The sequence below is a fragment of the Eriocheir sinensis genome, unplaced genomic scaffold (genome assembly GCF_024679095.1).
Source record: "Eriocheir sinensis breed Jianghai 21 unplaced genomic scaffold, ASM2467909v1 Scaffold943, whole genome shotgun sequence".
Classification (NCBI taxonomy): Eukaryota; Metazoa; Arthropoda; class Malacostraca; order Decapoda; family Varunidae; genus Eriocheir; species Eriocheir sinensis.
The window spans coordinates 8474-30000 of NW_026112323.1; the positions used below are offsets into that span (position 1 = coordinate 8474).

The following is a 21527-nucleotide window of genomic DNA, read 5'->3' on the forward strand; positions in this document are numbered from 1 at the left end:
CTAACACAACACACACACACACACACACACACACACACACACATATACACACACACGTACCTTTTAGCGAGCCGCCCCAAAGCCATGACTCCACCTTCGTTCACCTGTGCAGGAACCTGACACCTGTGGAAGAAGAGGAAGAAGAGTTGTGTCCATAGCCTTAAATGTCTGGGGTTACATTAGCTTAGGTTAGCTTAAATTTATTCCCCTTCCTCAGATGAAATGTGAAAACGGGGGGGGGGGGGGTGACAAGGCCCCCTGTTAGGTAATTCATGCTAGGGTGAGTTAGGTTAGATTTTTTGGCTTGCAGTCTATTCCGATGGAGGTTTAGGATAGGGGGGGATGTTAGAATGGGCTGGTGTTTTACGCCAGAAACAGCTGCTTGACTACTTAAATGGTACACACCAAAATCTAACACAAAAAATAGTTAGGCTACCCGATCACTTAAAAACACACGAAAATCTACCAGAAAAAATAGTTTGGCTATCTGATTACTTAAATACACACCAAATCTACCAGAAAAAATAGTTTGGCTACCCGATTACTTAAATACACACCAAATCTACCAGGAAAAATAGTTTGGCTACTCGATTACTTAAATACACACCAAATCTACCAGGAAAAATAGTTTGGCTACCCAATTACTTAAATACACACCAAAATCTACCAGAAAAAATAGTTAGGCTACTCGATTACTTAAATACACACCAAATCTACCAGAAAAAATAGTTAGGCTACCCAATTACTTAAATACACACCAAATCTACCAGAAAAAATAGTTAGGCTACCCGATTACTTAAATACACACCAAAATCTACCAGAAAAAAGTTAGGCTACCCGATTACTTAAATACACACCAAATCTACCAGAAAAAATAGTTTGGCTACCCGATTACTTAAATACACACCAAAATCTACCAGAAAAAAGTTAGGCTACCCGATTACTTAAATACACACCAAATCTACCAGAAAAAATAGTTTGGCTGCCTGATTACTTAAATACACACCAAATCTACCAGAAAAAATAGTTTGGCTACCCGATTACTTAAATACACACCAAATCTACCAGAAAAAATAGTTTGGCTGCCTGATTACTTAAATACACACCAAATCTACCAGAAAAAATGGTTTGGCTGCCTGATTACTTAAATACACACCAAATCTACCAGAAAAAATAGTTTGGCTGCCTGATTACTTAAATACACACCAAAGCTAACAGAAAAAATAGTTTGGCTGCCTGATTACTTAAATACACACCAAAGCTAACAGAAAAAATAGTTTGGCTGCCTGATTACTTAAATACACACCAAAGCTGACATAAAAAATAGTTTGGCTGCCTGATTACTTAAATACACACCAAAGCTAACAGAAAAAATAGTTTGGCTGCCTGATTACTTAAATACACACCAAAGCTAACAGAAAAAATAGTTTGGCTGCCTGATTACTTAAATACACACCAAAGCTAACAGAAAAAATAGTTTGGCTGCCTGATCACTTAACCTATGGGCTTGGGCTATGGGAATGCCGAGAAGTGGCCGAGAAACGTCAAAATTACACTGCATTTTGAGACTAAGAAAAGAGCATGGAACGTACATCAGGGTACTCCTCCCATAACCATAAAGCCATTAAAAATATTAACTTTTACTCAAACTCTATTCTTTTTGGGTGGTGTTTGTTACAAAATAAAGTCTTGTGACGCGTGGCATCTAGCCGAGAGTCGCTTGTTGTCTACTTTAGAGAATTTGTCAAGTGATTACTGTGTGGATAGCTAATTCAGTCTGCCATGACCTTACAGCACCACCTATGACAAATGAGCCCACCTCAAGATCAATCACCCACCACAATGCATGCATGGTGCTACCACCGCCTACAATTAGCTCAAATTAGGCGTTTTGAGCTGAGCCCCAAATGGGGTCTGTCGTTTCAGCGTACTGACTCGCGGGAGCCCAAAAACGGGTCCGCCAACACTGCCGGGTTAAATACGCACCAAAATCTGGAAAGAAAGTTGGAAAGTTTTGTTTGGTCAGTGCAACATCTGTGGTCATATGCCGGAGAAAGACAGAAGGGGAAGGAATTATAGGAGAACGGAACAGATCCCAGGAGATGGACACAACCTCCGATTAATACCTGGTACTCATTCACTGCTGGGTGGACAGGGGCGTAGGGTATCGGAAAAGCCGCCCAAATTTTTTCACTCCTCCCAGGAATCTAACCCGGGCTCTCTCGGTTGTGAGCCGAATGTGCTAACCACTGCATCACGAAGCCCCCCGCCAGCGCTGGAAAACGAGAAGCTCTCTCCAAACTGAACGGCGTGCGTAACTATGTATATGTCGATGCTAAGTGACTAACTGGCACCTCTTTTGCCCCTTAGACGACTCCCTGCTAAAAATACCCTACAGTTCCTGCCTACGCATCATGACATCTGCAGAGCGATTATGTTCCCTCAGCCGTCCTGTTTCGGCGGTCTTCCTTTAGTTTCTGCTCATCGTGTGCGTGGTGAGCGTAGTCTTGACACCTCCAATGATTTACCTCATGTTCTAGATGAACTAATATCTTGTTCACAGGAGTGTTCAGAGGAGTGGGATGCGGAGGTTGTAACTTTTTTAGATTAATGGAATTCCAGCCAAATGGTCAGTCACAATCATAATCTGATTTCACAGTTGAGTTATATGGATGATTTTCTGCAACTTTTATTCAATGAGATTCATTCCAGTATGAATAACTACAAAAAAAAATTGCGTTTCACTGCAACTTTGGCTCTGTAGGCAGTAAATCTCCAGGTCAAAGATTATAAACTTTATTTTTCAGACTCCATCACGATAAAATGAGCAACTTTTCTTCAATACATTTTCCTGTATGTTGCACCAGTAAAAACTTGGAATATTTCGGGAATCATGGAATTTCAGCCAAATGATGAGTCTAAATCATAATCTGATTTCGCAGTTGAGTTATACGGATGGTTTTTTACAACTTTTATTTAGTAAAATTCATTTCAGAATGAAAAAAAATACAAAAAATTACCAAAATTATTTATGGAGTTTCACCACAAATTTGGCTCTCTGTAGGCAGTAAATTTCCTCGTCAAAGATTACAAACTATGTTTCCCAGACTCCATTGTGATAAAATGAGCAACTTTCTTCAATATTTTTTTCTGTACGTCGCACCAGTAAGAAGTTGGAATTTTTCAGGAATCATGGAATTCCAGGCAAATGCGACAACCTAGAAAGAAACGGATTTCAAAGTAGGGTGCATCAGAAAATTTCCTATAAAACATCTGTAAGGGGGCCGGCTACGGGGTAATTTTCAACGAATATATATTTGAAATTTGACAAATGCGCATTTTTCGCTCAGCGTGTCCAGGATATCTTAAACTGTCATGTGGTCAAGTTTGTTTTCATAAAATTAAATCCCCTCCCCCCCGGAAGTCATTTTTAAATGTCCCGCGCGGTTGCGTCGTAGCATGACTCACGCGCGAACACATGCAGTTTCATTCAGTGCTTCACTCCAAAGTTTGGATCAAGTGCCAAAAAATGAAGTTTTACGGCTGCTTGAGGGTTATGTTCCTGGTCCAACATACAGCACTGGAACACAACTTTGGGTATACCGATGAAAACATCTCGATTTACGCGATTTTGGTTTACGCGTTTCTTAAATAACGCGGGGTCGAAAATCCAAGTAAATGTTTACTTTACAGGTTTTTTTCACTTATACGCGATATTTTATGAAGTGGCCACCAGATGTCTCACGCAACTGGGCTCACACGGTGCTGCGGCCACAGCTGAGCTCAGTTCTTCCTGCGCGCCACTTGAACAATACAGTACACACGCTGCCATACTGCTCAACAATGGGGGTGGGCAGGTACCGGTACCAGTACTGGTTCTAACGGCACCAGCTACACGGTATGGTACCGGTACCAGACTGTTCGGTACCGGTACTAATACTGGCCAGTCGCTCATGGTGTCCCTCATTTCTTCCTGACATGAGTGAGGTTGAGACTGAGTGCCTGAGTGGATATCTCAGTGATATGGATATTCTCTCTCTCTCTCTCTCTCTCTCTCTCTCTCTCTCCACTGAATGAAGTGAATATTTATTTTTCGATAGAAACCTACCTCTTGTTTGATTTACATTGTTTTTTTTATTTACGCGACCTCTTCAAGGACACAATACTCGCATAAATCGAGAGTTACCTGTACTACATATCCTCGGGTCTGATAGTCCGAGAGCTAGCTACGGGTGATTTTACCCCAACGAGCCCAGAAGATATAATGCTCTAACTTGGTTAAGTTTATCACCGACAATTGAAAAAGGTTTGTCAGCTGCTTCAACTCGGGTGGGTGTTGCCCCCAGGGGGTGCCAAAATACCCCTTTTTGAGGTTGATTTTACTTTTCAAACTATACACTTCAAACTTTGTATATAAAACTATGTATTTATTCTTAATAATATGGCGATATAACTCACAGAATATTTAAGGGGGATGAAGGGGTCAGCTGCCCTTAAAAAGACCCTAAAAGTGTTGGATTTTACCCCAAAAGCTACACGAATCATATTCACTCAGTATAATGATAAAATGCAGTAGATATGAATCTACTAATAACTGACACTATTTCTCGGTGGTAAAAGGGGGTCAGCTGCCCTCCAAATTTAGTCTGATTTTGGCCCTTGGGGTAAAAATGTCTTACCCCAAGGGCTACACGTACCAAAATGCAGTAGCACAGAGTTAATCTGTCCAAATTGATAATGAGACTAAAACTGACAACATTATCAGGTGGTAAGATGTGGTCAGCTGACCTCCAAATTTTGCCCATTTTGACCCCGTGAGGTAAAAAAAGACAACTATGAGTTACAGTTTTTATATTTATTATATAGTTACTTTAAGTAACAAAAGTAATGTTGGAGTAAAAACTGACTTATTTTTCTGGTGGTAAGATGGAGTCAGCTGACCCCCAAAATGTGTCCCATTTAGTTCCTAGGGGTAAAATAAAATAAATTGTTCGTACAACATTCAGATTTCTACCATAGGTAGAATAAGTAGCTTAACTAATATTGACATATTAACTGACATGATTAAAGGGTGGTAAGTTAATGTCAGCTGACCCCCAAAAACGTACATCTCTTTGTTCCTAAGGATAACAACAACAACAAAAAAACCTGTTCCTACAACTTTCAGATTTCTACCATAGGTAGAATAAATAGTTAAACTGATGCTGACATTTAAACTGGCTTGATTTAAGGATTTAAGGGGGGTGAGTTAGGGTGAGCTGACCCCCCAAATTTGCATATCTTTGTTCCTAAGGATAACAACAAAAAAAAACCTGTTCCTAGAGGTTTCAGATTTCTACTATAGGTAGAAGGAGCATAACTAAGGCAGACATAAAAACTAGCATTCGTTGGAAATACCTGATGCATATAGTATAGCATAGAGTATGGAAGACATTTTACATATATTTTTTCAAGAGTATATTGTTTCTCAATATGTTAACGTGTATTCATTGGTCTTTACAGTCACTCGCTGTTTTCAGTTTCATCGTCAGTAGTATCATCTGCATCAGTGTCACTTTCCATTGCCAAGTCATCTGGAAGAAAATTTTATTTTAACTGAAATCAACCGAGGATGCTACTTTTGCTAATATGTGAAGTAACTTTAACGAGTTATTTGTAATTCTGGATTGTTTTATAGTTTCTTGTACGCTCAATCCTGAAAAATGGGTTTATCAATGGCCTTCAATTATCTGCCATAATTAACACAGCAGTAATAATGAAATAGATTAATATTGCGATTATTCATTAAAAGTAAGTACATACCTGTGCAGTCATTAATATCTTCATCATCGGAGCCATCCTTGTCATTCTGCAGCACGTCGATTGTCTTGGGGTACAAGTCACCTTCTGTCCAAAGAATCTGGTAACTACCATATCCCAAAGTCCATCCAGACTCTGTTGGCGAGATAGGACTCTGAGTAGCAAGGTCAACAGAATTCCACCTGTTAGCTATGAGGTGTACTCTCTTTATTTTCTGCTTCAGGACATTGTGACACGGTGGGAGGGTGCTTCCGTCCATTTTTTTCAAACAGCTGATGCGCGCTTCATCCAATTTACCAGAAGGTTTGTACCGTTCTAGGAATAATTCCAATCGTATATCATTGATGAATTGACTTTTCCTTTTACCGTACATTTCAGCTGTGAACTTCTCAATTGATGAAAAAGTTTCATCTGATATTGTTTGTTCCTTCCCTAAGGCTGTGAAAGAGTTCTGGAAATTGGCGTTCTTCTCCAAGATCTTTAGTGGCCGAACTTTTCCTTTTCGGGAAAATGCTGCAGTGTAGTCGACGATGAAACTGAAAACAGCGAGTGACTGTAAAGACCAATGAATACACGTTAACATATTGAGAAACAATATACTCTTGAAAAAATATATGTAAAATGTCTTCCATACTCTATGCTATACTATATGCATCAGGTATTTCCAACGAATGCTAGTTTTTATGTCTGCCTTAGTTATGCTCCTTCTACCTATAGTAGAAATCTGAAACCTCTAGGAACAGTTTTTTTTTGTTGTTATCCTTAGGAACAAAGATATGCAAATTTGGGGGGTCAGCTCACCCTAACTCACCCCCCTTAAATCCTTAAATCAAGCCAGTTTAAATGTCAGCATCAGTTTAACTATTTATTCTACCTATGGTAGAAATCTGAAAGTTGTAGGAACAGGTTTTTTTGTTGTTGTTGTTATCCTTAGGAACAAAGAGATGTAAGTTTTTGGGGGTCAGCTGACATTAACTTACCACCCTTAAATCAAGTGAGTTTAAATGTCAGCATCAGTTTAACTATTTATTCTACCTATGGTAGAAATCTGAAAGTTGTAGGAACAGTTTTTGTTGTTGTTGTTATCCTTAGGAACAAAGAGATGTAAATTTTGGGGGTCAGCTGACACTAACTTACCACCCTTTAATCATGTCAGTTAATATGTCAATATTAGTTAAGCTACTTATTCTACCTATGGTAGAAATCTGAATGTTGTACGAACAATTTATTTTATTTTACCCCTAGGAACTAAATGGGACACATTTTGGGGGTCAGCTGACTCCATCTTACCACCAGAAAAATAAGTCAGTTTTTACTCCAACATTACTTTTGTTACTTAAAGTAACTATATAATAAATATAAAAACTGTAACTCATAGTTGTCTTTTTTTACCTCACGGGGTCAAAATGGGCAAAATTTGGAGGTCAGCTGACCACATCTTACCACCTGATAATGTTGTCAGTTTTAGTCTCATTATCAATTTGGACAGATTAACTCTGTGCTACTGCATTTTGGTACGTGTAGCTCTTGGGGTAAGACATTTTTACCCCAAGGGCCAAAATCAGACTAAATTTGGAGGGCAGCTGACCCCCTTTTACCACCGAGAAATAGTGTCAGTTATTAGTAGATTCATATCTACTGCATTTTATCATTATACTGAGTGAATATGATTCGTGTAGCTTTTGGGGTAAAATCCAACACTTTTAGGGTCTTTTTAAGGGCAGCTGACCCCTTCATCCCCCTTAAATATTCTGTCAGTTATATCGCCATATTATTAAGAATAAATACATAGTTTTATATACAAAGTTTGAAGTGTATAGTTTGAAAAGTAAAATCAACCTCAAAAAGGGGTATTTTGGCACCCCCTGGGGGCAACACCCACCCGAGTTGAAGCAGCTGACAAACCTTTTTCAATTGTCGGTGATAAACTTAACCAAGTTAGAGCATTATATCTTCTGGGCTCGTTGGGGTAAAATCACCCGTAGCTAGCTCTCGGACTATGAAGCAGGATTGCAAGAATCCCTTCAGTGGCTAGACCGGGAAAGATCACGGCATGCAACACCCAAGACAAAGAAGAAAAGAAATGAGAAGAAGGATGAGACATACCAGCCTGGAGGATTCTAGATAAAATCTGGCTACAATGAGGAAGGTGGCGCCTTCTGACACCCCACCTGCAAGTGAGTAATACTTTCTTAGAAAGGGGGACCAGATGCCTTATTATTCTGAGGTATGTTAGCAAGGTATATACAATCATCTGTGAAAATTTCATGCCAATCAAATAAGTACAAATGGTAGGACAGGGAGGAAATGGAAAAAAATCTTTAGGAGCCAATATCTCGAAAAGTCTGATCGACTTTTGTTAGGTATCATTTGAAACTACAACTTAAGGACAATATTTGCCCTCTATAAAATTTCAAAAAATATCAAAAGAAAACGGGACACAGAGTGGAGAAAACTATGTGACAATTTCTTTTCGAAGACTAAACATTTTTTTTTTTCTAGCTGGGAAATGTAGATACGTAAACAAAGTTTCTGTGGTATTTTTTTTCAAGGCGATTAACTGAAACAAAGTCTGTGAAACAAAAAAAAAAAAAGAAATATACGCTTTGTTTGAGTATCTCCTAAACTTCACCCGAATTTAATGAAATTCACAGAATATCATATACCTTTACATCAACAAACAACATACTAAAACTTCAAACCTATTGGACAAACCCCCTTTAATGACTTTTTCTCAGTTTCACGGTGTATTTATCGATGACATTTGCGTCATGGGAGATCACCCGAGAAAAACTTTTGCGGCTCTGAGGGGTTAAATACACACCAAAACCTACCACAAAAAATAGTTAGGCTACCTGATTACTTAAATACACACCAAAATCTACCACAAAAAATAGTTAGGCTACCCGATTACTTAAATACACACCAAAATCTACCACAAAAAATAGTTAGGCTACCCGATTACTTAAATACACACCAAAATCTACCACAAAAAATAGTTAGGCTACCCGATTACTTAAATACACACCAAAATCTACCACAAAATAGTTAGGCTACCGATTACTTAAATACACAAATCTACCACAAAAACAAAGTTAGTTAGGCTGTTGCTTACGTTATCACGAAAAATCTTCGCGATAAAAAGGTCTGCTATAACAAAATCAGGTTATCGGCCATCCGCTACTTATTTAAATATATATCGGTATTTTCGTTACTTTTGTAACCAAATTAGCGATAATTGATACTTTTTCTGCCTTTCAGAAAAAAGTTGTCTCCTGCCCACTGCGCATGTGTGGCGGCGCCCTTTGTTGAATGAAAAATTTTCGGGGTGTGAAATATCTTCGGTGAAGAGATTTCATACTTAGATGATCAACATTAAAACACTAGCTTATTTTTTTTATGTTAGACTCAAAAATCAATATATCAAAGAGACAAATCATTTTGCCTTGCCCCAAAAATTATTATTCACTGCCTCAAATTTGATATTCCATATTCGTTTGTGAGCATGCCATGGTATTGAAGGCACCCGGTGTTGTGTTATTTGGTGTCCCATCATCAAAACAAACAGAGCGCATGTTCAGACCAGTAAGCGTAGCCCTGTACAGTCTCACAAAGCTTTTTAACACATCAAGAGTTGCTGGAAGGCTGAATCAGACAAACAGTACCACCATCCTCGCTGTTTCTAGAACGACACTCTGTACATATAAATACAACTCGTACAGAGTGTCGTTCTAGAAACAGCTGATGTAGTGGTACTGTATGTCTGATTCAGCCTTCCAGCAACTCTTAATTACGGTTAAAATTCTTTGTGAGACTGTACAGGTCTACGCTTTCTGAGCATGCGCAGTTCACAAGAGACCAGTGTTTGTAAAAAAAAGCGCCAGCTTTTGACGGTGGGGACGCCAAATAACACAACACCGGTTCAGGCGTTTCTAGTATTACCGTCCATAGGTACGTGTCAACGTGTGGTTTTCAGGTTTTATAAGTTTTATAAAATACAAATAATATTAAATTTGAATACATGTATGTTTTTTTTTTTTATTTGAAATATCAATATATTGTCGTTTTCGCCTATCGGACTTATCGCTAGCTAGTATTGGAATTGTGGATCTATATCAAGTATCGGTTATCGGTTATCGCCTATATTTGTGTCTCCAGTTAACAAATATCGGTTATCACCGATAAGGTTTTCCATTATCAGTTATCGGTTATCGGGAATAAGGTTTTATGTTATCGTGCCCAGCTATGGTTAGGCTACCCAATTACTTAAATACACACCAAAATCTAGCACAAAAAAATAGTTCGGCTACCCGATTAGTTAAATGCACACCAAAATCTACCATCAAAAAAAGTTTAGCTACCATTTTACTTAAATGCACACCAAAATCTACCAGAAAAATGTTTGGCTACCCGATTACTTAAGACAGGATGACCAAGAGTCAGTTAAGAGAGCAAGATGATCACCAGTAGAACGCCCCTTGCGGAACCCTTCTTAGGCACAGGCTGTATGAAGGCATACTTCCAGCGTAAGGAAAGGTACGTAAATGTTGATAGGCAGAGACGAAAGAGTTTGACCAGGCAGGGTGTCAGCACAGAAGCACAGTTTTTAAGGACAATAGGAGGCACTCCATCAGGTCCATAAGCCTTCTGAGAGTTAAGGCCAGAGAGGGCATAGATAACATCATTCCGAAAAATCTTAGTAACAGGCATATAGGAGAGGAGGGAAAGAGGAAGAAGTGAAATTGGAGGAGATATTTTTGGCTAGATGCCAGAAGTCTCTGGAAGAACTAGAAAAAGCAAGGTTTTGACATTTGATATGGATGAAAGAGGTTTTGGTAAGTCGAAGAATAGATTTGGCACGATTCCGGGCGGACACGTAAAGATCATGGTTAGCAGGAGTGCGAAGGCTCTGGTATCTATTGTGAGCTGCCTCTCTCTTTGGCAGCACAAGAACAGGCTTAGGTAGCTTAGTTACTACTAAGAGAAGGAAGAAAAAACAGCAACACAATTAATAAATGGAAGATGCTTGACAGACTTAAAGAAATATAGCTCCCCGCAACAGACTAAGTGAGGATGTAGTATTGGCAAGGAGTGTGAACAACTTTAAGGAAAAGCTGGACAAGTATAGATATGGAGAAGGGACCACACGAACGTAAGCCCAGGCCCTGTAAAACTACAACTAGGTAAATACAACTAAGTAAATACACACACACACACACACACACACACACACACAATAAGAAATTGAAGAAGAGCGACTGTAGGAGAGACAAAGAAATAGTTTTCCATAGAGAAGCATAACAACATGGAACGAACTTGACAAGGAGATTGCGTGTGCAAAAACTATTCATGAATCTAAAGCCAAACTGGATAATAAGCGTTATGGAGACGGGACAGCACGAGCCTAGTACAGCTTTTTTCCTGTATTTCACAACTAGGTAAATACAAATAGGTAAATACACACATTGATACCTTCCCCCTAGCTCACTCAAGTCACCCTTCCCCCAGCCCTCTTTCCCTTCCCCAACCTCCCATTCCCCCAAATTCCTTTCCCCTGCCTCCCCAGTAATCTTTCCCTCATCCCCCAGGTTCCCCCCTGCCCTCGCCCCCCTACACTAGCCCCGGGGCAACTGATGAAGAGGAAAAAAGAGGAAGAAGAACAAGAGAATAAACTAAATCACTTACACACACACACACACACACACACACACACACACATACATACACACACACATACATAATCACCCTTCCCCCAGTCCCCAGGCTCCCCCCTTCCTCCCCCAGAGCAAGAAAGAAGAAAAAAGTAAGAAAAAGGTTAAAATAAAATAAAAGAATAAACTAAAGCAAATCCATGCATGCATACACACACATACACACACTGCTGTCATAGGATTGGAAAATACAATGGAGAAAAGATAGACCAATTAGGATTCGATTCAAGGCACAGAGCAAAGCAGACGATGCCCTGGCAGGAGCTTGGAAGCCAGCGGGAGATGAAGACACCAAAATGATGTGGCTGAGGAAAGATTTGAATGAACAAGAGAGACAAGTTGAATGAACTCAGAGGTGAGGTTCGTGATTTAAATGAGAAGAGATCGGAAGAAGATAAAAGGAGCCTTTTGGAGAGTAATGGATATGAAAGTGAGGAAGTTGTTCATGGTGACGAGAGGAAGGAGAGAAAAAGTCTAACAGGAAAGGAGGAAGGATGGAAAGTGTCTTATACAAATATCAATGGTATAGTGTCATCATGGATAGAGTTTAATGACTATTTGAGAGACAGAGAACCTGATATTGTGGGGCTGACAGAAACTATGTTGTGTGACTCTGTTGAGGTGGTGGGGATTGGAGAAGGTGCAGACAATATATGGAGGAGAGACAGAAAGAGAAAACAGGAGGAGGTGTGATGCTGATGGTAAGGGAAGGCATTAGAGTGGAAGAGGTGATTGAGGGTGAAGGCTTGGTAGAGGTACTGAAAGTGGAAACTGTGGGTGCTGAAGGAAGAAGGAGGCAGCATGTAGTAGGGTATGTGCCACCAGGAACCAACGCATGGAAGGCCCAAGAATATGAACAAATGATACAAGACAAAGTGAGTTGCTTGGATGGAATGTTGAGAAGGGGTGACAGAATAATTTTAATGGGTGATTTTCATTGCAATGGGGTAGAATGGGAGGATTGGCAAACACAGGAACAGAAGTCTTTGGGGAGGAAGACTCCTGCAACTGGCAATGGAACATGTGCTGACGCAATGGATTAAGGAACATACTAGATTCAGGAAAGAAGGCGAGGCATCAAGATTAGACCTGGTTTTTAGCAAGGAACTGGAAGTAATTGAACGTATAAAAATAGACTGCCAAATAGCAAAAAGTGAGCATGCAATTGTGGAATTTGAAGTAAAAGAAGAGAGAACGATTGACCGAAAAGAGGATCACAAAATAGGGAGAAGTAACTACTCTAAGGCAGACTTTGTTAATATGAGAACTTTTTTTGAAAATGCAAATTGGAGTGGGCTGTACAAAGCCAAAAGTACCCAAGACAAGTGGGAGGAGTTTTTAAAGCTGTACAAAGAAACCAAGACTAGATATGTCCCTTAGGTAACCAAAAAGGATGTTGGTAAAAAGAAGTGGTTTAACAAAAGATGCGAGGCAGCTAGAAAAAGAAAGGAGGAAGCCTGGAAGGGATGGAGGAGGCGAAGAAGAATCAACGCGTGGAACAATTTCAAACAAGGAAGGAATGAATATACAAAGATTAGAAGAGAAGAAAAACGGAAATATGAAAAAGATATAATCGACAAATGCAAAGACCAACCTAAATTATTTTATAGACATGTGAACGGCAAATTAAAGAATAGAGAAACAATCGATAAACTGAAAATGGGTGGAACTGCATATGAAGGCCCAGCAGAGATGGCAGAAGTGATGAACAACAGCTTTCATAGAGTTTTCACAAAGGAAGACGAATTCGTACAACCACCGGGCCAGGAAAGAGGAAGGGTTATGCAGGAGATACAGTTAACGGTGCAGGAGGTCAAGGAAAGCTTGAACAAGCTGGATGTAAGAAAGGCGACAGGGCCGGATGAAGTGTCAGGCTGGATCCTGAAAGAATGTAGTGAGCAACTTGCAGAGAAACTGCACTCCATAATGAGTGCCTCCCTGCGTGAAGGAAGGGTACCACAAGATTGGAAGAGAGCAAACATAGTACCAATTTATAAAGGAGGAGAGAGAGAGGACCCATTAAATTACAGACCGGTATCACTCACTAGTGTGGTTGCAAAGATATGTGAGAGGTTGGTTAAAAACAGGTGGTTGGATTTTTTGGAAAGTGAGAGTTATCTCGGATTGCCAGTTTGGATTCAGGAGGGAGATCGTGTGTCACCAACTTGTTATGTTATTACTCAAGGGTGACAGATTTAATACAAGAGAGAGAAGGCTGGGGGGATGGAGTGTACCTGGATTTGAAAAAGGCATTTGACAAAGTACTGCACAGGACTAATTTGGAAGATTAAAAATAGGGGTGGAGTGGGTGATGGACTGATTAAGTGGCTGGAGGACTTCCTAACTAACAGGGAAATGAGGACAATAATTAGGGACAAGGTTTCCAACTGGTGTCCAGTGAGGAGTGGGGTCACACAAGGTTCGGTGCTGGTGCCAATAATGTTTGTTGTTTATATAAATGATATGGTGGAAGGAGTGACCAGCTATGTGAGTTTGTTTGCAGATGATGCAAAGCTATTGAGACGAATCAATGATGTGAAGGACTGTGAGGCATTGCAGAGGGACCTGGACAAAATATGGGAGTGGAGTGGTACATGGCAGATAGAACAACCTTGGGAAATGTAAAAAAATAGTGTTTGGTAGGAGTGGTAGAAGATGTGAATATGATTATTAGATGGGAAGTGAGATAATATGCAGAGGAGTGGAAGAAAAAGATTTGGGAGTGACTGTCTCAGAGAACATGTCACCGGACAAACACATCAACAGGATAACGGGACAAACTATGAATTTGCTGAGGAACATAAGGACGGCATTTGTGTATTTGGATGAGGAGATGATGAAGAAAATAAGTTACAATGATAAGGCCAAGGTTGGAGTATGCAGCAGTGGTCTGGCCTCCTCATAAAAAGAAGAACATAAGAAAGCTGGAAAGAGTACAGAGAATGGCAACTAAGATGGTACCGGAACTTAGGGATCAGACTTACGAGGAGAGACTCAATAGCATGGGGCTCACAACCCTGGAGAGAAGAGAAAGAGGAGACCTGATAGTGATGTACAGGGTGGCGAGCTGGGTGGATAATCTGGACAGAGAGGACCTGTGTGTGTGGAGCGAGAGAGAAACAAGAGGACATGGAACGAAGTTGAGGGCGACCACGTGTAGGCGAGATGTGAAAAAGTTTAGCTTCCTAAACAGAAGCATTGAGCTGTGGAATGGACTGGAGGAGGAGGTGGTTTGTGCAAGAAACATTCATGATTTTAAGGAAAGGTTGGATAAGAGAAGATATGGAGACGGGACAGCGCGAGCGTAGCTCTTTTCCCGTATGTCACAACTAGGTGAATACAACTAGGTAAACTATAGTAATCTCTTTCTTCCCCCCTCACCCCTGGTCAGCTGGTGCAGGGTGAGACACATGGTGGTGAGGTTCCCCTGGCGCATCTCTCCCCTGAAGCAGCAGAAGCACACGCGGCAGTCCAGCGTGACCTCCTTCAGCCAGCGGTGGTCGTGGTGCAGCCCGGACAGCACGCGGTGGCAGGGACAGCACTCTGCCCCCTTGGCCTCACCACCTGGGATGGAGGGCGGGGTTATTGAGGGGGAAATGGGAAGGCAGTGGAAGGGGGCGAAGTCATGTCTCCTACACATCCTCACACACTGGAGTGGTGTCATATTTCCTAGACACAGTCTGGCACACTTCCCACACAAAACATGTGTCCGGCACATTTCCTACACACACACTGAGTACCCAGCGTGTTATAACCCATACTGGTGCCCGGCACATTACAGTCATGATCAAGATCTCCCACACAAAATGGTGCCTTCAGTGTGACTATACTGGTGTACTGTCACGGCTGCTGCAATGCTGCAATCCCGTGTTTGTATAAAAGTGAAGTGCAAACGTTTGCAAAGTTTTTGCAGAGGAAACAGTTGCATTATGTAAGAAAGAGTACAAAATGCTGGAGAATATTAATGTGGGATTTTATTTTCTCTGCTTGACTAAAGAATATCACATGAAATTGTAAAGCATGTTAAAATTGGTTTTTGTGAGCACATTCATCTCAAAGGAACTTTTAAATGAATAACTCAAGACTGTCATGCATGACAGTTTATGGTATAAATCAACAAAGAATGACTTCACTTTGTTGTATAGAAAGTCTCATTAAAAAGGAACCATAGATGAGTTTTCTGAGTCAGGGCCTATAGTGACTGTTTGGGGTTTTGTTAGGTTAAGTTTAGGTCATCTTCAAATACATGATAGCTAGCACCATAGGGTATAAATCAACAGAGAATGACTGCACTTTGCTGTATAGAAAGCTTCATTAGTAAGGAAGCATAGATGAGAATGGGAGATGATAATGATAGCATAACAACCACAGGAATAACTGCAGAAGGGTAATAATGTACATGCTGACTGGTTGGAAAGTTTTGGAAGGTCAGGTTTAGTCGGCACAACATCTGTGGTCATGTGCCGGAGAGAGACAGGAAGGGAAGGAATTATTGGAGAAGGGAACAGATCCCAGGAGACGGGACACAACCCTCGATTAATACCTGGTACCCATTCACTGCTGGGTGGACAGGGGCGTAGGGCATTGGAAAAGACGCCCACATTATTCCACTCCGCCCGGGAATCGAACCTGGGCTCTCTCAGTTGTGAGCCGAGTGTGCTAACCACTGCACCACGAAGCCCCTGATGCTGCCTGGTATCTTGGCTGCTGACGTTGGGCTCACAGGTGGACTCCAGTATCTCTTCCAAGGGTACAGGAAGAAAGGGTAATTTTGTATTTCTGGAAATACAAGAGGCTGTCACAACCAGCTCCATATTATGAAATGTCTCTGGCTCCCATTATGACTATTTCCCAAGGCCACAAGAAGATTAATGGGGTTTTCACGGATGCTTGTCCCATTCACGGTGAAGAAGTCATGTAAAACTATCAGTAGGATCACAAAACAGTCCAAGAAAATCCCAACAGCAACTTCTACCATGAGAGGCTTTTTCAGCAGGCGAACTGACGTACCAAGGTGCTAATTAATACTGGCTGAAGAATGAAGGAAAGAAGATGAAGCAAGAATGAAAGAAGGATGAAGCCAAAATGAAGGAAGATTCTATCTATCTATATCTCCGACGTCTTGCTCCCTCATAGGAACTTCCTCCAGGGGTGGGGTGGGCGCAGCAGAAGTGTCTCCATCTCTCCCTGTTCTGGCACTCCTCTCAGCACACTCACTCCTGCTACTTCCAACTCTCGCTCCAGTACTCACTCACCCTACTGATCCACTTCACAGGTGACACCGCTCCCTCAGTCCTTCCCTCATACTCTCTTCATGAATTCACTCTTCCCCATTCTCATCACGTGTCCAAACCATCTCAATGCATCACGCTTCACCACTCCACTCCTTCTGCTGTCACATCCTTACCAAATCACTCATACACGCTGTCATTACCTTCTCCATCCCATCCTGACACACACATACATGCACCTCTTATGTGACTCATTTCCACTGCACGCATTCTCCATTGCTGTGGTGCATTCCATGTCCACGCCTCTGATGCACATGACAGAGTTGGCAGGATAATACTGTTCCTTATTCCCCTCTTTGCCTCCATGCTCACACTTCTTCCTTTCATAACTCTCCCCAATGCATCCACCACCTGTCTGCCCTTCACTGCTCTCTCCTCACCTCACCTTCTATACTGCCATGCTTACAAAAACCTGTCCCTAATATTTGAACTCGTCACCTCCTCCCCAGCCTTATCCTTCACTTCGTTGTGCCCTCTGCTCTAACTCTGTACAGCTTTGCAAAATCAATGACCTGTTCTCTCACCCTCTCAAATACCATAACCTTACTATCTCCAGCATTCACTCTCAGCTTCCTCCTTTTACACACCCTGTCACACTCATCCACTGTCCTCTGCAGCGTCCCCTCATTCTCTGCCAGCAACACTGTATCATTGGCAAACAGGCCCCAACCAGTGACTCCTCCGTACCTCTCACTTTCAGCCTTGGCCCAAGCTCCCCACTCTGGCTTTCATTTCTCTCATACAACCGTCCATGTACATACACATTGAGAAGCCATGGTGACATCCCACCCCTGTCTCACACCCACACAAACAACAAATCTCTCACTGAACTCACTATTCAATCATACAGAGGCACTCGCATCCTTTTAGAAGGATCATATTACCTACAGCAATTACCCTCCCACACCATATATCCTTAGAACATCCCAGCCCTTCCTGTCAGCCCTGTCATATGCCTTCTCTAGGTCATGAATGCAGCACACAACTTCTTATCCTTCTCTAGGTACTTTTCAACTTGTATTTCCAGTGCTAATATTTAGTCCAAACAACCCCTCCCCTTCCTAAAAAACCCTTGTTCATCACCTACACTCTTCTCAGTTATTTTCTTCAGCCTCTCATTCAAAACCCTTCCACACACTTTTCCTGCCACACTGAGTAGACTTGTTCCCCTGTAACTATTATAGTCACCTCTGCTCCCTTTCCCTTTGTACAGCGGCACAACAACAGCCTTGCTCCAGCCCTTCGGCACCTCACCCTGCTCCCATGCTGGGCTACACATCCATAACATCCATTCCACAACTACCCCTCCTCCATACTTCAACATTTCTGCTGTTATGCCACCAGCTCCAGGGACCCTGCCTACTTTCAGCTTGTTCATTGCCTCCTTTATCGCACCTCTCTGCACCCTCCCCTGTGGATCTGGCTGCCCTACAGTGATCTTTATTCCTACAAGGAGGAAAGGAAGAATGAATGAAGATGAAACAAGAATGAAAATAGGAAGATGAAGCAAGAAGGAAGGATGGAAGATGAAGCAAGAAGGAAGGAAAATGAAGCAAGAAGGAAGGAAGGAAGATGAAGAACCAAGAATGAATGAATGAATTAAGATGAAACAAGAAGGATGGAAAATGAAGCAAGAAGGAAGGAAGGAAAATGAAGCAAGAAGGAAGGATGGAAGGAAGGAAGATGAAGAACCAAGAATGAATGAATGAATTAAGATGAAACAAGAAGGAAGGAAAATGAAGCAAGAAGGAAGGAAGGAAGATGAAGCAAGAAGGAAGGATGGAAGGAAGGAAGATGAAGAACCAAGAATGAATGAATTAAGATGAAACAAGAAGGAAGGAAAATGAAGCAAGAAGGAAGGAAGGAAGAAGGAAGATGAAGCAAGAAGGAAGGATGAAAAATGAAGCAGTGTGGAAGGGTTTTGAATAAGAGGCTGAAGAAAATAACTGAGAAGAGTGTAGGCGATGAGCAAGGGGGTTTAGGAAAGGGAGGGATTGTGTGGACCAAATATTTGCACTGGAAATACAGGTTGAAAAGTACCTAGAGGAGGATAGAAAGCTGTTTGCTGCATTCATGGACCTGGAGAAGGCATATGACAGGGCTGACAGGAAGGGGCTGTGGGATGTTCTAAGGATATATGGTGTGGGAGGGCATTTGCTGGAGGGAGGAAGATGAATACCAAGAATGAATGAATGAAGTAAGATGAATCAAGAATGAGCTTAGAAAAATGAGATTATATTAAGTAATGAGATTAGAAAAATGAGATTAGAAGAATATATAAAAAGAAAGAAAGGAAAAAAGAAAGCAGAGAAAAGAGAAAAGGGAGATTAAGAAAATATATAAAGTAAATAGTTTTGATGAAGAAGAAAAATAGGATTAGAAAAAAAAATATTAATCTTGTTTTGGGTGAAAAGAAAAATGAGATTAGAAAAAAATATTTAAAAGAATGGAAGGAAAAAACGATAAAATGGAGAGAAAAGTGAAAAATGAGATTAGAAAATATATTGAAGAAACATGAGATTACAATAAGAAATGAGACAAAAAATGAGATTAGAAAGAGTAGGAAAATGAGATTAATAAAATGAGATTAGAAAGAGTTGGAAAATGAGATTAGAGAAATGAGATTAATAAAATGAGATTACATTTCATATTCAGAAAGATTTTGTCAGTAAATTATGATGGTTATAATCCACAAGGGTCTGCTGAATAACCTGTTCCTGACCTAACCTAACCCCACCTGACCTCCCTATTCCACCTCTCCATAAGTATCCTTCTGTTCCTGACCCATACAAACAAGGCAGCTCTTGTAAACCTAATCCCACCTAACCTCACTAGACTATGGGAAGAGTACAACAATCTGGTGGCCTTGATTCCACCTCTCTCATGTGACAAATAAGAAAATAATAACATAGGGAATCTTCAAGAGGGTGGCAGACCTATACAAGGCAGCTCCTGTAAACCTTACCCCACCTAACCTCACTCTCCTACGCACTGAATATCACAATCTGGTAGCCTTGATTTCACCTCCCCACCTCTGTCTGTCAAGTACCTTCTGTTCCTGACCTCTACAAAGCAGCTCCTGTGAACCTAAACCCTCCTCATCTCACTCTCCTATATAGTGACTATAACAGTCTGGTAGCTTTGATTCCACCTCTCCACAAGGGTGTGTTTAACACCTACGCTGCGATTGGCATGGATTTACCTTCACTGTTGGCCTGGTAACATATAGTTCCACGTCTTTTTCTGCCTCTGTGGTGGATAGTGGAGTGTTTACCATGTGGTATTGGTATGCTGTATTTACCCTCCCAAATGCAGGACTTTACATTTTCTTCATTGAATTGTAGCAGCCACTTGTTGCTCCACTCCTGTTGCTCAGTGAGGTCTTATGGTAGGAAATCCACAGCCAAGGGGATAAGTACCCTTCTGCTCCTGACCTGTACAAGGCAACTCTTGTAAACCTAACCCCGCATAACCTAACTCTCCTGTGCGCTGAATATGACATCCTGGTAGCCTTGATTCCACCTCTCCACAAGGGTCGGTTAAGTACCTTTTCTTCCAGGGGACATAATTCCAGATGATTGGCAAGGCCCCTGTCCTGAGCCTGGTGGTCTGGCCGGTGCGGTCAAAACACTTCTCTTTCTTGCTGCCAGTGACAGTGATCCACCTCTTCTGCAACTCAGGGGCTTTTGGAAACCTGGAAATACAAGAGAGTGAAGGAGAAAGCTGACAGTGAATGCTGGAAAGAGTAAGGTTATGGTATTTGAGAGGGCAAGAGAGCAGGTCATTGATTTTGCAAAGCCGTACATAGTTAGAGCAGAGAGCACAGAGAGAATGGAGGAGGTGACTGAGTTTAAACATTTGGGGACAGTTTTGTGCAAGCATGGCAGTATGGAAGGTGAAGCAAGGGAGAGCAGTGAAGGGCAGACAGATGGTGGGTGCATTGGAAAGAGTTATGAGAGGAAGAAGTGTGAGCATGGAGGCAAAGAGGGGAATAAGGAACAGTATTGTCCTGCCAACTCTGTCGCATGCATCAGAGACGTGGACATATTACTATTAACCCTTAAACAATAGGTATTGTTTTCACAGAATGGCCCCTGGAGACGGGTAAAAACAGCTGCTATTTTTGTTGTTGTTTATTCACATTGTATGAAGTGTCTTAACTCACTGAACACAGCAGTGAAATCCAAATTGTGATATGTTGTGTAACAGTCATGCTAGAGCGTATGGTATGTAGCCAGGGTGTGGTCTGTGGGCACAAAACACTGCTCCGGGCAGCGTGGAGGGCCCCTGCCCAGGACGCAAAACATGTCAACACAGGCTGGCCACATGCTGCACACTTCCTCCCTCTCACAACTGAATGTCAATAATATGAATTAATCTTTACACTGAAATAATTTAGACATCATCTGCTCACTCACTTTCAGTTCTCCTCAGAGCTGGCTGTTTCAGGCGAGGGAACACACCCCTTACGTGTGGCCTTTTCACCCTGCACCATTGTCATGGCAGCACTTGCTGGCCTAGAGTGCAGTACAGATAGTGAAATAACACCATCACTATCTAAGTCACTCTCACTACTGTGTCACTACTCACAATGCTTTCATCGCTGCCACCCTTGTACTCAGAATAATCATCACTCTATCCTGTCCTTTCCTCTTGATGCGTCAACATGTTTCCCTGTGTTTTCTTATCATAGGGTTCCAGGACTGCTCAGTGAGGACTAATGATC

The 21527-nt window shown here is 41.5% G+C and overlaps 1 protein-coding gene across 2 annotated transcripts in view; it reads right to left on the minus strand.

Annotated features, from left to right (window-relative positions):
- Positions 1 to 61: 61 nt before the first annotated feature.
- Positions 62 to 21527, minus strand: part of LOC126994982 (uncharacterized) — a 23506-nt gene continuing 2040 nt past the window's right edge. For both annotated transcript variants that reach the window (XM_050854258.1, XM_050854257.1), the window contains exons 4-7: positions 20349 to 20495; positions 16054 to 16289; positions 14892 to 15074; positions 62 to 123 (exon numbers count right to left, since the gene is read on the minus strand). In XM_050854258.1, coding sequence (XP_050710215.1) covers positions 101 to 123; positions 14892 to 15074; positions 16054 to 16289; positions 20349 to 20495 — 589 coding nt within the window. In that variant the 3' untranslated portion in view covers positions 62 to 100. The remainder of the gene's footprint in view (positions 124 to 14891; positions 15075 to 16053; positions 16290 to 20348; positions 20496 to 21527) is intronic.